At 40.5% G+C, this 16,275-nt stretch overlaps 1 protein-coding gene across 1 annotated transcript; it reads right to left on the reverse strand.

The window, feature by feature from the left end:
- Positions 1-11,790: 11,790 nt before the first annotated feature.
- LOC129672947 (cystatin-S-like) lies at positions 11,791-15,681 on the reverse strand. The gene is made up of 3 exons (XM_055602603.1): positions 15,454-15,681; positions 13,017-13,127; positions 11,791-11,829 (listed from the first exon to the last, which is right to left on the reverse strand). Exons 1-3 carry the CDS (start codon positions 15,679-15,681, stop codon positions 11,791-11,793), a joined length of 378 nt encoding a protein of 125 aa, XP_055458578.1.
- Positions 15,682-16,275: the final 594 nt, after the last annotated feature.

A 16,275-nucleotide genomic window follows, 5' to 3' on the forward strand; every position in this document is an offset into this window, starting at 1 on the left:
CAACTTAACAAGGACAAAACCTAAAATCCTAATATTTAATGGTTAAAGAATGCAAGCTAATAGTTAGTCACCTCATAGATGTCCAAATATTTATTTATACCTACAGATGCAAACATGATCTCACTGCAATCGTTAATAAACAGCTGAGAATGGTTCTTGAGTCACCATTCAGGAGTTGGTAAAAATAATAAGGGAAGAGCCTTCCTGACAGGCTCATCCAGAGCAAAAGCTGTGTTCCAGACCTTGGCTGCTGCTCTGAGGTTGTTGGCATTCCTGCACAGAAAACAAGAGGTCTGCAATACCCCGTCCCGCCGGGATATAACCAAAAGTCTGTTCTGCCAGATGACTGTTTCAAATGCAGTCAAAGGAGACGCTGGTCCCACTGCCGCCTCAACAAGCAATAGCTCTCTGCTGGAAGACTGCCCTCTAGAAGTCAAAATGCTCCCATGCATTGTCCTCTGTACTCAGCCATGGAGGCTCAACCAGCACAAAAGCCATAGACACTTCCAGCCTTCCAGTTCCTTGGCCTGACGGAGGACAAATGGCTCCTTGACTCAGTGACCTCCACCACTCCTGCTCAGCCCAGGGTAACATTACAGGTCTGTTTTGACCTCACAATGGGGTCCCACGGACATGTTGCCAACCTTTGTCTTGGGAGACTTCAGATACCTTCTCAGTTCTCTTCATATGCAGGAGACGAGGCCTTGGGCCTAAGTCCTAAAATGGTTAATGTCAGGCCTAGACATAATATGCCTTGTTGCCAGACTCAAGAACCAGGCCTAAATAAAACCTTTGCCATCCTTTTATTTAGCTAAAGGACAATAAATGTTCATAACAGTCTCACCTATGTCTCATTGTAAATAACTAGATACAAAGACCAAAAAAAAAAAAAAGTATTGTTTGAGAGTAAGAAAATGCCTCAAGATTGTTAAACACCAGTTATACATGTTTGAGAGTCTAAAAGCTTCTTAAGATTTATAAATGCCAATTATACATGTTTGACAATCTAAAAAAAGCATCTTAAGGTTGATAAATGCAAGTCATAAATGTTTGAGGTCTAAGAAAATGCTTTAAGGTTGGTAAATGCAAGTTATAAATGTTAGAATGTCTAAGAAAATATTTTAAACATTGCATATAAAGGTTGCAAGGTTTAAGGTGATTTAAGGTACCCTAAATAGGTAAAAAGGCTTAATATTTCCTCCTGTTGCTATGCTACTGTTATATTGACTATCCAGAGCTTTGACCTTTATCAATAGAGCTCTGATTTTTTAATCTAATACAAAAACATTCCAATATGCCACCCACTATCATGGTTCCAAGCTCAAGGTTTTAAATCTCCATAATGTCTACTTATACTAAAGGTTAAGATCAAGTGAGCTTTTGTCCCTTCTACTTCATGAAAGGCTTCTGCCTTTTCAGAGCTCACCTTAAAGAATGCTTATGCTGTTAACACAAATGTGTATGTCTACTGTTTTTTCTACAATGTATATTTTAGTGCAGATTACAATTGTGATGCTAATATGTCTAAAGTTTTATCTCCTTTGTAAAACTTAAAAGTAATTCTTCTAAGCTGCAGGAAATCCACCTGAATCCACCTCTCAGGTCAATTGGGCTCCAGATAAGTACTGCACTTATTGCCTATCTTAGAAGTTGGGATTCCTCCCCTTTCCCTGGTTTTGGAACTTCCTTTTCCTGGCTACCAGATTGCTATCTCTGCTTGCAACACCAGCTGGACTGGTGAGTTTCCCTCATTGGCCAGCCACTAGATTGGTGAGTTCGCCTCATTTATCAGCATAAAGCATCTCTCTTGGTAGGGGAACTTGACTGTTCAGTGTCGGCAACTTCCTACTATCACTTGAGATGGAGGGACCCCTTCTCAGCCACAGTCTTCACTGGCTACCTCCATTTAGGACTTCCTCTTTCTCTTGGGAGAGATCTTTTCCCTACATGCACAGTTCCTTTTCCCCCTCATGCTCACCTATGAAAATCCTAGTATTAGGTGAACTGTGTCTCCTATGCACAGCTGTGCCCCTGGTCTGTGGCCAAAAGCTGACTGGCTATTGGATCAGTAGGACCATATATATCTACTGGGTCAAACCTTGCTCTTGGGATGCCTTGACAGGTCACTGACTCCTACCCTCCCAATGGGAATAGTCCATTCTTCCGTTCCTCCAGATTCTCCTCTGGTATGTCTTCTGGAAAATTTCAGGTTTCTACATACAGTGGCCGCTTTAAGGGCCTCTAAGTTGATACACTTCTGTAACCAAACTTAGCCTCAATTTCCTTAAATGACAGATCCAAAGCAAAAAGCCTTTTTAATTACTGCCAGTGATTGGGTAAATGGAGGCCCCCTCAGGTAAATGGAAGTTCCCATATTCAAGTCTCTTTGATCCAAAACTTCCATCTCTGTTCGCTCTCCCAAAAGTTTTAAATGTACACCTAAAGAATTTTCTCCATAACCTACTTAACTTTATCTTCTGCCTGTGTATATGTTTCAGTATCCTGCCAGACACAGATGTTTCCTATATCCACAACAGTGCCAAAGCAGCTACCACAAGTGTTCCAGTCTAACCTCACAGACTTCCATCAAGCCATGGATGTTCTTGCAGACCCTGGACAGCATGGAAACAGCCCGTTCTTCCTGGACTTGGGCAGCATTTCAGCCTTTTGACCTCCCTACAGCGCCCTCAGTGTCAGCAGGAAGTAGCCAGAAGAGAATCTACACCCGTTATTCACTTATTATTAACAAAAGGCTGGAATGGTGTGCTTCAGGCCCAGGACAAGCAGCTCCAGGTTCTCCCAGCATTCCTCACTCCTTACTTGCTGCTTTGTATGGCTGGCAACCCTCTACCCTAAATTTTCCAGGGCAGAGGCTTCCCCTCCTTCTCTTGACCATGTAATCTGGACATTTTGTTGCTATTATTTCTTCTCTCTCTCTTAACCCCTTACATGGCAACCAAGAACTGCTTCCTTCCAATGAACCTAAATTTATATACTTTAACTTACCTTACATGAGAAGCAGCCCAAGTTCCTTATTTTTTAATTATAGAAAAAGGAGGAATGTAAGTATTTAGGAATCTGTGTCTGGGTTGCCTAGCAACCTATGATGTCATTATGTGTCCCTGGCCAGGTGGCCACACCTGGAAGGCGTGGTTACCTTCCTCCTTAAAGGGACCAGCCTGCCATGTGGTCCCTTTCTTGGCCTCTTGTTCCCTCTTACTCTTTCTTGCTTTCTTAGCCCCTTCCCCTTTCTCTGTCGGGGTGTCCCCTCTCTTCCCCCCATCATGTCCTGCTCTCCCTTCTCTCTCTCTCTCTTCATCTCCATCTAATAAACCTCTTTCATATAAAGTCTGTTGTGTGCCTCATCATTAATTGTCCCCATCATGCTCAGCAATGGTATAGCTGGGTCTTGAAGGCGTGCTAGTCCCAATTTTCTGAGAAAGTGCCAGATTGAAGTTTGCACCCCCACCAGCAATGGAGGAGGGTTCCCTTTTCTCAACATCCTCTCAGGTATATTTGTCACTTGGGTTTTGTTCTTAGCCGTTCTCATGGGTGTAAGATGGAATTTCAGAGTTGTTGAGATTTGTGTTTCTCTGATGACTGAAAATGTGGAACATTTCTTTAAGAGTTTCTCCACCATTCTATATTCCTCTCTTGAGAATTCTTTGTTTAGCTCTGTACCTCATTTTTAAATTGGATTGTTTGGTATTTATTTTCTTCAGTTCTTTATATATTCTGGATATTAGCCCTCTGTTGGATGTAGGGTTGTTGAAGATCATTTCCCAGTCCCTAGGCTGTCATTTTGTTATGTTGATAGTGTTCTTTGGTTTTTAGTAGCTTTTTAGTTTCATGAGGTTGCATTTATTGATTGTTGGTATTAGAACCTGTGCTGTTGGTGTTCTGTTCAGGAAGTTGTCTTCTGTGCCAATTAGTTCAAGGCTCTTACCCACTTTTTTTTCTAACAAATTTAGTGTGTCTAACATGTATTTTGCTTAAGGTGTTGAGATGTTTGATCCACCCAGACTTCAATTTTATGAAGGGCAATAATTTGCATTTTTCTACCTGTAGACATCCTGTTAAATAAGCACCATTTGTTGAAGATGCAACCTTTTTTTCCATTGTATGCTTTTGGCTTCTTTGTCAAACATCAGGTACCTGTAGATGTGTGGGTTTATTTCTGGTCTTTGATTTGATTCCATTCATCCACCAGTCTGTCTCTGTGCTGGAACCATGTAGTTTTTATTACTGTTGCTTTGTAGTACAGCTTAAGATCAAGGATGGAGATACCTCCAGAAGATCTTTTATTGTCCAGGGTTGATTTACCTATTCTTTGATTTTTGCTTTTTAATAGGAATTTGAGAATTTTTCTTTCAAGGATTGTGTTTGTATTTTGATGGTAATTACATTGAATCTGTAGATTACTTTTGTTAGGATGGTGATTTTTCACTGTTATTCTGACTGATCCATGGCCAAGGGAGAGCTTTCCATATTCTGATATTTTCCTCAATTTCTTTCTTCAGAGAATTGAATTTTTTGTTTGTTTGTTTTTGTTTTTGTTTTCATAGAAGTCTTTTTCTTGCTTGGTTAGAGTTACACCAAGATTTGTTATGCTTTTTGTGGTTTTGTGAAGGGTGTTGCTTCCCTAATTTCTTTCTTATCCAGTTTGTTTGTATACAGGAAGGGTACTGATATTTTTTGGTTAATTTTGTATCCAGCCATTTTGATTAAGGTGTTTATCAGCTGTAGGTGTTCCCCAGTCAAATTTTTGGGGTCATTCATATATACTATCTTATCATCTGCAAATAATGATACTTCGACTTTCTTTCAGATTTGTAGCCCCTTGATTCCCTTTAGTTTTCTTATTGTTCTGGCTAGGACTTCCAGTACCATGTTGAAGAGAATCGGGGAGAGAGTGGGCAGCCTTGCCTTGTCCCTGATTTCAGTAGAATTAAGTTTCCCTCCATTTAGTTTGATGTTGGCTATAGGCTGGCTGTATTATTGTCTTTGGATGTGCCTTAGATCCCTGATCTCTCCAAAACTTTAACATGAATGAGTGTTGGATTGTCTCAAATGCTTTTCCAGTATCATAGAAAATGACCTTGTGTTGTTTTTCTTTCAGATAACGTTGATGGATTTCTGTATATTAAACCATCCCTTCATGCCTGGGACAAAGCCTGCTTGGTCTTGGTGGATGATATCTTTGATGTTTTCTTGTATTCAGTTTATGAGTATTTTATGCATTTTTTGCATCAATGTTAATAAGAGAAATTTGAAATTCTCTTCCTTGTTGGGTCTCTGTGTGGATTAGATGTCAAGGTTACTGTGTCCTCACAGAATGAGTGTGTTGTTTGCATTTTTGTGGACTAGTTTGAGGCATATTGGTATTGGCACTTCATTGAGGGTCTGGCAGAATTTTGTTCTGAAAGCATCTGGAGCTGTGGTTTTTTTGGATGGGGGAATTTTGACAACTGCTTCTATTTCCTTAGGGGGATATAGGACTAATAAAAAAAAAATTTTTTTTTACCTGGTTATGATTTAACTTTTCAAATTTTGTGGTGTATGGGCTTTTGAAGTAAGACCTACTATTCTTATGATTTCCTCACTGACTGTTATGTTCCCTTTTTCATTTCTGATACTGATTTGTGTGGTGATTCTCTGCCTTTTAGTTTAGTTAAGGGTTTGTCTACCTTGCTGATAATCTCAAAGAACCAGCTCTTGGTTTCATCAATCCTTGTTTTGTTTCTAATGTGTTGATTTCAGCCCCGAGTTTATTTCCATCCATCTATTCCTCTTGGGTGTGTCTGCTTCTATTTTTTTTCTAGGACTTGCAGGTGTGCCATTAATTTGTATGAGGTGTCTCAATTTCTTTATGAAGGCACTTAGTGCTATGAACTTTTCTCTTAACACTACTTTCAATGTGTCCCATATGTTTTGGCATCTTGAGCCTTCATTTTCATTGAATTCTAGGAAGTCTTTAACTTTTTATTTCCTGATCCAGTTGTCATCGAATAGAGATTCATTCAGTTTCCATGCGTATGTAGGCTCTTTGCTATTTTGTTGTTGTTGAGGTCCAGCTTTTAGTCCAGGATGGTCTGATAGCATACACAGGATTATTTCAATCTTTTTGTATCTGTTGAGGCTTGCTTTGTGACCGACTATATGGTCAGTTTTGGAGAAGGTTCCATGAGGTTCTGAATGAAAGGTATATTCTTTGGGGTTTGGGTGAAAAGTTCTGTAGTTGTCTGTTAGGTCCATTTTATTCATGACCTCTGTTAGTGTCATTATTTGTTAAGTTTCTGTTTCATTAACCTGTCCTTTGGTGAGAGTGGCATGTTGAAGTCTCCCACTATTAATGTGTGGGAATCTATGTGTGGTTTAAGCTTTATTAATGTTTTTGTAGATGTTCAGAATTGAGATGTCTTCTTGGTGGAATTTTCCTTTGATGAGCATGAGGTGTTTTTCCTCATCTTTTTTGATTGAAAATCTATTAGATAGTAGAATGGCTACTCCAGCTTGCTTCTTGAGTCCATTTGCTTGGAAAACCTTTGTCCAGCCTGCACTCTCAAGTAATGTCTATTTTTGTGGCTGAGGTATCTTTCTTGTATGCAGCAGAATGATGAGTCCTCTTTACACATCTATTCTGTTAGTCTGTGTCTTTTTATTGGAGAGTTGAGTCCATTGATGTTCAGAGATGTTAATGACCAGTGACTGTTCATTCCTTTTATTTTGATGTTGATCATGGTAGTATGTTTGTGTTCTTGTCCTGTAATACAGCCTAAAAGGAAATTGCAGGGGGGGGGGGTGGCTCCACAACAGTTTTTGTCATGTGAAAGCTTTGGTGAAGGGGAGGTGCCCTCCTCAACCTTGCCTCTTGCTACATAAGGGAACACAAGAAAAGATCTGTCTCTGCCCTTCATGTGTTATAGCATGTGGGAGAGTGGGCCCTGCTATTTACCTGTGCTGTACAGTAGAGCTGGCCCTGGATGTGGGGGCTGCAGATGACCTGCCCAGAGGGCATGAGCACAGTAGGGCCATTCCTGCTTCTTGTCTGCTGGTTGGTGTTGCAAAGGACAGAGAGATGCCCTCCTCCCCTCTCTTGTTCTTCGACAATTATGAGAGGTAGAAGATCTGGTCCAGGATCATGAGAGCAGGAAAACTGACCATGACCCTCACCAACTGCAACTACTTTAAGAGAGAGGGCCCTGCATCTAGTGTTGGCAGCAGAGTAGAACTGAACCTGGTTCTGGGCTGCCAATGAGTAGGCCCAAGGTCAGAAAAGTGGGAGAGCCAATGGGATAACCAGCTAAGATAACCCTCAGGCACAGATTCAGGACTTTGAATTGGTCCACCCAACACTTACCTAACAGAAGAACTGCTGGATTGCATGAAAGGGCCAGTCTTACAGATGCAACACTACAGGATCTTCATGACACAGGGCAACGAAAGGGTATCTGAGAGGAGTCCAAGTGAGGATCCAGTGTGGGAGAGTAGCAAAAGCTAGAGGTTTCTTACCAGACTAGGAAGTCATTGAGATCAACATTTGCAAACAGGGGAGTGTGAACAAAAGGGTATACTGTGTGACACACTAAAGCTCCAACAAGATTTTATTCCAGTTGGGGGAAAGGTTGCAAGTGTGGAGGACAGGTCTGAGGAAAGAGAGATATGAGTGAGATTGGGTTACAAGATGTGAAATTCACAAAGGATCAATAAAAGTTTTTTGTTTTTTGTTTTTTTTTTTAAAAAAAGAAAAAACTCAAAGATGAATAATCTCAAAAAAGTTGTGAAGTCAGGTCACAAGATAACAAGGAACACAACTTATGAATGCATGTATTGCGTTGGTAATACATTTTTAAACATTGCTTCCTTGTGTTTGGTACCACATGCTTACAAAGAATGTTATTTCCTCATAGCGCCACATTGTCACCACATTGTAGATGAGTTAGTCATCCTCATAGAATATCAGATGGCAGACTACAGTTTGTGCAGTTTCAGTTTCTGTATATACTCTGCAGTGCACCACACATGAAAACACACATATATCTTCCACACCACACCACTCACACACCTGCACACACACACACTCAGAATCTGAGAGTGAGAAGAGAAGGAAAGAATACCAGAATATACATCTTGTATCAAGTCATACCTGATAACCAATGATGTTTACCTGCACAGCATTTCAGTGACACTCAGCTAGATGTCACTTAGTAAATGTCTGCATATAATCATAGTTGTATAAGAGCCTGTGTTGTCACTTGGGACTAGACAACAGGCTGATCACTCATCTTCTCAGACTGAGCAAGATCTCAGCTGGCACACATACACGAAGCAGCTCTGGGTAGCTTTTACTAGTATGACAGTCTAAGAGGTGGGTGATTATCACAAAGTCTATATTTGCTATGGATGTCATTTCACTTCCTCTGAGAAGTGAAGCACTCAAAAGGCCAACATATCAAGAGGCAAACACAGGACCCAACTGCATCACTCTCAAGACTAGGAACACCAAACACAGATAATGACGTCAGTATAAAATTCTAAACTGTGCTGAACATTTTCTCTCAAAATTACTCTCGACAGTTTTGCATGTGTTTATGTTGTTACTGTTGTAAAACACATGGCAAGATCTTAATATTTCAGCTGACTGTATAAAAGAAAAGTGTGTAGAGAAGATGCACTGTGTAGGCTTCTTCCACATGGATGTGATTGCAGTGATATATAGACTTAACAGCTTCCCCATCAACTATTTTACACAGAGCCCATGATAGTGCACAGGCAATGGCTGCTCCTGAGGGCATGTGATATAAAAAGAAACTAGATTAAGAGAGGTTTGGATATCAATTTTAGTATACCATGTCAATAGTGAGGACCCAGATGAGCTTAGGTGTCTGTGTCAGAGAGGAGGTTTCTATCTATTGGTATATTGGAATTCATCTGGATGGTTGTACTGGCCTTATTTAACACTTCCCAGTGAGAAAGGTAACACCAGAGCCCTGTTGATGTGTGTGAGATATTCTGTCAACCAGTGCTCTTTTGAATGAGGAGCAAGGACCCTTAATTACCTCAAGCTGCAGGATCAGCGAAGATTTGGCTCTTAACAACTCATGTCCTCTTGAATGAGGTTTCTCTTTTGACATCTCTTAGATGTAAGCTAAAAATGGTGAATAATGAGAAGGTCTTTTTCCTGTTGAGAATTCATGAAGCCCTGTGATGGAGTTTTATTTTCCCTGAGGTACACTTTTATAACTTGAAAGCAGAAGGCCTCTGAGCATTGAGAGTGGGAGTCCTTTATAATTTCACCTTCATTGTTCAGGGAAATGGCTCCATAAACCTTCTCAGTATTGGTTGGGTTATAGAAGGGATTGGACTGAGCAATCCCAGTGGCAAAGCAGAGTATTCAATATTTGTGCCCTGAGCTGCAGGTAGAAAAATAATGGGAAGAAGCTGAGAAGACATATATTTAGGACTTTGCCTTCCATTTTCAGAGACAGAAAGATGTCCCACTTCTGTGGAAAAAAAATGGGTACATCAAGATGGCATTTATTAAAATGTTACCCTTGCAGATAGACGTTTGACATTGTGAGACATTGTCATCAGTTTGTGACCTGCATACACCTTCAACCTTTAGCCTTCACATAAAACATTGTGTTACACCAGAGCAGAGAATGGCTTTGACATCCCTCTCTCCCACAACTTTGCATCATCCATCAATATATGTATTAATATAGGTGGTGTTAGACCCTGGTTTATGTCACCCTTTTTTGAATTCTGGTTGGAATTTAACTAATGATTGACACATATATACCTACCTGCACAAACACAAATACATCTTCAGTCTCTTCTTAAAAGAACCTAAACATTTCCTGATAAAAAGCTGGGATACAAAGAAAATAAACTGTAATTAATAAAACAATAAATAAAATTTAAAAAAGAAATAGAATTTAGTAATGATCATATATGGATTCCCCAATCTGAGGTGAGAAGCAGGACATTTCCAATAGGAATATTCTGCACTGATGGGTGAGTCATCATTATTTTTGCTAACCAAAACATCGACCTTACTATCTAACTCCTTTTTAAAGAGAGAACCTGGTGTTTAAGGATATTAGTCCTGCTCCTGTGTCTCCCTTAGTAGCCACTAAGTGAGCAAAATTGATTGTAGGTTTTATGTTATTTGTTATCTTAGAGTTTTGGATATTACAATGAAATAAGGCCTTGCCATGATATGTATATGTGGAGATGAACCCTCAGTAACCTCTTTTGCATCCCACAACTTTACATATCCTGAGACTAAGGACAGACAAAAGGAGCCATTGAGACTTTAAAAAAATTATTTATTTTTTTATAAATTACAGTTTTTCACTTTTTAATTCTTTATTAATTATACTTTATTCACTTTGTATCCCCCCTGTAGTTCCCTCCCTGCTCCCCTTCCAAATCCCTCCCTTCCTTCCCCTTCTGCATGCATGCCCCTCCCCAAGTCCACTGATAAGGGAGGTTTTCTTTTCCTTCCTTCTGATCCTAGTCTATTAGGTCTCATCAGGAGTGGCTGCATTGTCTTCCTCTGTGGCATGGTAAAGCTGCTCCCTCCCCCCAGGGGGAGGTGATTAAAGAGCAGGCCAATCAGTTCATGTCAGAGACAGTCCCTGTTTCCATTGCTATGGAACCCATTTGGACACTGAACTGCCAGGGGCTACATCTGTCCATGAATGGCCCTTGGTTGGAGTATGAGTCTCAGGAAAGACCCCTGTGCTCAGATTTTTTGGTTCTGTTGCTCTCCTTGTGGAGTTCCTGTCCTCTCCAGATCCTACTATTTTCCACTTCTTTCATAAGATTCCCTGAACTCTGCCCAAGGTTTGGCCATAAGTCTCAGCATCTGCTTTGATAGTCTGCAGGGCAGAGCCTTTCAGAGGCCCTCTGTGGCAGGCTCCTGATTTGTTCCCTGTTTTCTCCTTTTTCTGATGTCCATCCTCTTTGCCTTTCTGGATAGGGATTGAGCATTTTAGCAAGAGTCCTTATCAGAATGGCTAAGATCAAACACTCAAGTGACAACGCATGCTGGAGAGGTTGTGGAGAAAGGGGAACCCTCCTCCACTGCTGGTGGGAATGGAAACTTGTACAACAACTCTGGAAATCAATCTGGAGCTTCCTGAGACAACTAGGAATAGTGCTTCCTCAAGATCCAGCTATACCACTCCTAGGCATATATCCAAAAGAGGCCCAAGTACACAATAAGGACATCTGCTCAACCATGTTTGTAGCAGCTTTATTTGTAATAGCCAGAAGCTGGAAACAACCCAGATGCCCCTCAACTGAAGAATGGATACAGAAATTGTGGTACATCTACACAATGGAATATTACTCAGCAATGAAAAACAAGGAAATCATTAAATTTGCAGGTAAATGGTGGGAACTAGAAAAGATCATCCTGAGTGAGCTATCCCAGGAGCAGAAAGACACAAATGGTATATACTCACTCATATATACATTTAATATAAGATAAAGCTACAAAAATCTGTACACCTAAAGAAACTAATCAAGAGGCAGTTTTTCACTTTTTATCCAAGCTGTAGCCCCCTCTATAATCCCCTCCCAATCCCACTCTTCCTCCCTCATCTCCTGCCATGCTCCCCCAAAGCTTGCTCATTTCTTGCACAATAAAGTCTCAATAGAGAAGGACCATTGAGACATTTTGTTGAGCAAAGAATGAGCAAGCGTATGTGGGCAATGCACTGGAGCATTGCAGAGAAGGAGAAAGGTGCAGCTGCATGGGAGTGATCATATAATACATGCTTAGCAGTCTAATCTACTGTGGACATCGTTGCTGGTAATCTGAAATGCAGTAATCAAGGAGAGATCATCTATTTGCACCATGAGATACTCCAAGAGAGGTCTGCAACCTGCACAGAACCACTTGCCACAAACTTAAAATCTGTGGCATTTGAAGCCTTTCAGGGACATATGATTCTTCCAGGGTGGAAACTCGACCTGGAATATGCAGCTTTCTCTCTGCAAAATTAAAAAGAGAGGGTTGATCAGTGCTGGATAAAGCTAAGAGGAGAATTTGAAGCCATAGCCTTTGAGGGGAGTGGAATTAAGCAGTTAAGACACAAACTCAAATCTCTGCCAAGTCCAATGTCTCTCAGCCTGATTTAGAAGTATCTGCTAATCTACAACACAGTGCAGTCCATCCACCATTTGGCATCTGTCTACCTCTTAGGGTCTTATCTCTTTGTCAAAACATTCCCTTAAGGAACAGTACATGGCTCATTCAAGGATCTCAGAAGTCAGGACAGCAGGATAGATTCAGTACACTGGACCTTCTCACTCCAGCATCAGGGACAGCACTGAAGAATCAGGGACGAACACAGACATTCTGGAAAGCTATACAGCAGGTAAAGGTGCACGAAGAGGATTTGCCACTCAACAAAGAGCCACGGCATCTCCAGAGTACCTCTATCAAGGGAAAGCCTGGTGTTTGAGGGCAAGGAGCAACACTGAATTTCTCATTTCCTTTCAGGGTGGTCTTGATAGAAGCTCTGTTTGGGAGTGTAAAGATCTCTTCCCATCAAGGAAACCTATTGCTTCCTCCTCCAATCTAATCAGGCAAAAACCTGGTGGTCTCTGAGTACATAATTCTCACTTTTAGCCTATGGAACAACTAAAATTAATGTATGCAGAGATATCATTTCTTCCAGTGCTATGCTAGACATACTCGCAACACTTTATGTATTTATTCTTCACACACTACATTAACCTTACACATACACGTATATCCATGTCTCCAAAGTGTCAAGTATCACTTATGTAACTTTCCATAAGGAAAGACCCATATATTGCCCAATACACTTATACACTTATGTGCATTCAAACACACGCACACAAACACTTACTTCTTTCATATATGTAAACACCCACATATGTGTGGCCATGATCCCAAAATGTGTTTTCAATAAACTCACAAGCTTGTATATCCCTTTACTTGCACAAAATATCTCTGGCATATTCTATGTGAATACCTTTTTCTGATCAGCCTCCTCATTGAAGGGACAGTTGGTCAAGTCATACTGGGACTTCATACATGTGGTTTGGGCTAGGATCACACCAAAGAAGTATATTTCAGCACCAACCTAAAGCAAAAAGAAGATTCACTTAGATTGAATTTTACATGCATTTATTTTACATGCCAGTAAGTGAGACAGAGCACAAAAGGTACAATTTTCCAAATACTTTGGAAAAGTAGGTAGGTATGAGGACTCAGCCAGTTTGTTGTAAATAAGAAGTTTTCTGTTCAGCAATGCAGGGGTGTTCAGAGTACAGGTGATGTCGGGACTAAAGCACAGGGCTAACTTGAGGCTGGAGCTCACATAGGAAGAAGAAGCTCTGTTCTAGTGTGTGCAGTAAGGGAGCTCATGACTAAACTTTAGCTGAATCCCAATCAGTGTAGATAGTTCCTAATGAAACAAGGGTCCAAAGACCTTTTTTCTTTAAGTAACCCTACCACCTAACTCACATCACTAATTGTTAATGACATCATGTTTAAGATTAATCCATTGATTAGGTCAATGCACTCATAATACTCATATCCAATCATGTCTGTAAATGCCATCATATACGCACATAGGAAGATTTTCTTAATAATCCCTTATCCATTTGTCATTCATTTTGATAATCTAGGTGACACAACCAAGGTTTCTTTTTCCACTAACTCATGCACCTTACTTAAGTAGAGCACAGGCTAGCAAGGATATAGGAAAGCAGGAAGGTAACCCTGTGTTCAGCTAAAATGCAGCAGCTAGGGAAACTTGGTTATTCTTTACATCCTTGATATTCAAGAAAAGCAGAGAAGAGTTCTACGCTGACTCAACATAGCACACTGCTGTGTTTGTGTTCCTGTTAGTAACACCATCACGTGCTTGTGACAAGCTCTCTACTGAGAGGATTACATTCGGAACACTTCGATAGGATGAAGGACTGCTGGTCTAAATGTCATCCTTGCTTTAATGTTGACCTTGTGGCCTAGAAGCCTCTAGTACAGGCTCTTGGCTCTTAATTTTTCTTTCAATAGTCTCCTTTACTTGTTGAAAACCAACTCCATGCTGCTATGTCTAGGTAGGGTTCCCAGTGATCCTCTATTCAAAGTTTGGAAGGATTAAACAGGCTACCTCCCAAGAATTACATCTCGAGGAAGTAACGATATGTTGAAGCAATTCCAGGGAAACCCCAGGATCACAATGCAAAGTGAATCCAAGATCCTCAAGAGATGTGGTAATCCTTACTACACAAGAAGACTCAGGTGGGTACCTAGGTAGGCATGTGTATTCAACCTGAGGAAACATTGGATTAAACAGAGTAATATTTAGTCTATATAGACATCTGTTATGAAAGATTTAAAAAAGCCTGTTTTGACAAATGTGTTTATATGAGATTTCACAGTGGAGGATCATCACATCTATTCTTCCATTAAATAGCTACAACGTCCCTAGGTTGTATCATAGTAAGGGACCACTATCTTCATGCACTGGTAAATAGGAGCTTATCATCACTGCTGGGTGCAACGCATACAACACTTAGGTCTCCAAAAGTAGGAGAGTCAGCTCAGACAACAGTAGACAGTTAGGAAAGGAAGTCATTCTGATAGTGGCTACCAGTGGAACTATGCAAACTGAGTGACTCTGAACATGAGAAAACTGAGTGACCCTTGTTTCTTGATTTATCTTATAAAACCTTACAAATGTATAAAATGACATTTTTTTTTGGTCTGTTAAGAAATGTACACCAAACAATTTCCAACAAGAATTTGGAAAACCACTCACCCAGATATGCATGGCCTTAGGGAAAAGGAGGAAGATGGAAGAAACAGACAAATGTAGCATTAAAGGGAGACCTGACAGATTGACAGGGAGGCTCTTTGCTGTAGTTTTGACTGCTCTTGATATTTTCCCCAAAACAGAATAAGAATTAAATGAAGGACACTAAAAACAAATCATGCAGGGAAAGTAGTTGTGGTGGAGATTTATATTTTTTATGGTCACCTAATTTCTGTATACATTGCCTCCAGCATGCAGAAGCCTAATGATAGGAAATTCATCTTAGAGGACCCTGAGGTGAAGCCTCTGTCATGGAGTTGCTGGGACGTTTAGCAAGAAACAGACATCCACCCACTGGCAGCATATCTCTTAAGTTTCTAAATAGTGTAACAGAGGTTATTTTAGTTGGAGAAAGACGAGCTGCAATAGCTTCTAGACTGCAGAAAATATCTGAGGCAAAGACCTAATTAGCTGCAAGGACATGTGAAGACTGCCATTATGTCCACCTCAAATCACTAGTTGCCGAACACACTGACTGAGAAAGGAGTAGAGAGCAGCAAGGAGGAATGAATGCAAGATGTACTAAGGAGATATGTATTGCCCTGTGAATGGCAAATTCAGGCTTCCTCAATTGAGGGTCACATACCGTTTTTCGTATAAATACTGTTTCCACAACATGACTCAGGTACAAATCACTGTATTTTTCATTGTACTTGTTGACAGCAAAGCTCAGCATTTCTGTGACCCCTTTCTTCTTCCTACTGACATTATGTGTGTCACTAAATAACTGACCTAGCACAGCGTTCAGATTCAGGTTCAGAACCACCATGAGGGTGGTCAGCAGGAGTGTCTGAGCATGAAGCAGGCAGGCCATGGTCTGTACTGAATTTGACTTAATTCCAAGGATGGATGTGGAGCTGCAGTGATCCTAAGATCAGGCAGTGAGCACATCCTGGCAGCGTGCTGCTGTTTTATCCTACACTCTTAGTTTGTATAGGCTTCTTGCCAGAACTCTATTTCTTTCACTCTCCCTGCTCCTTTTTCTGTTCCTGCCCTCTGTAGTTCCTCACTCTTCACATTGCTCCTACAAGACTTTTCAAAGGGTGAAATTTCTGAAACAACCTTTAACTTAGACAATGGCAGGTTGATTTCTTTTCATGACCAATGAACACTAGTCATTACATTCAGTAAAAGATGCTTCTTCAAGGTTGTTGTCTGGATGACCTTCTAACTTGGTTAGATAGCTTTTAAAATAAAGCTCAACACCATATGTCCTATAATTTGCACATGTTCCATTTAAGATGAATCAGAGATGGGAAAAAATCAACAGGCTTGGAGAGATAGCTCAGAGATCAACAGTACTTGATCATCTTCCTAAAAACATAAAATCAGTTTCCAGCACCAAAGTCAGGCAGCTGACAAACTTTTATATGTACAGATAAGATGATTATGGTCTCTAAGGTCACAT

This window comes from Psammomys obesus, unplaced genomic scaffold, assembly GCF_907164565.1.
Source record: "Psammomys obesus unplaced genomic scaffold, mPsaObe1.curated_primary_1811, whole genome shotgun sequence".
In the NCBI taxonomy this organism is placed as follows: Eukaryota; Metazoa; Chordata; class Mammalia; order Rodentia; family Muridae; genus Psammomys; species Psammomys obesus.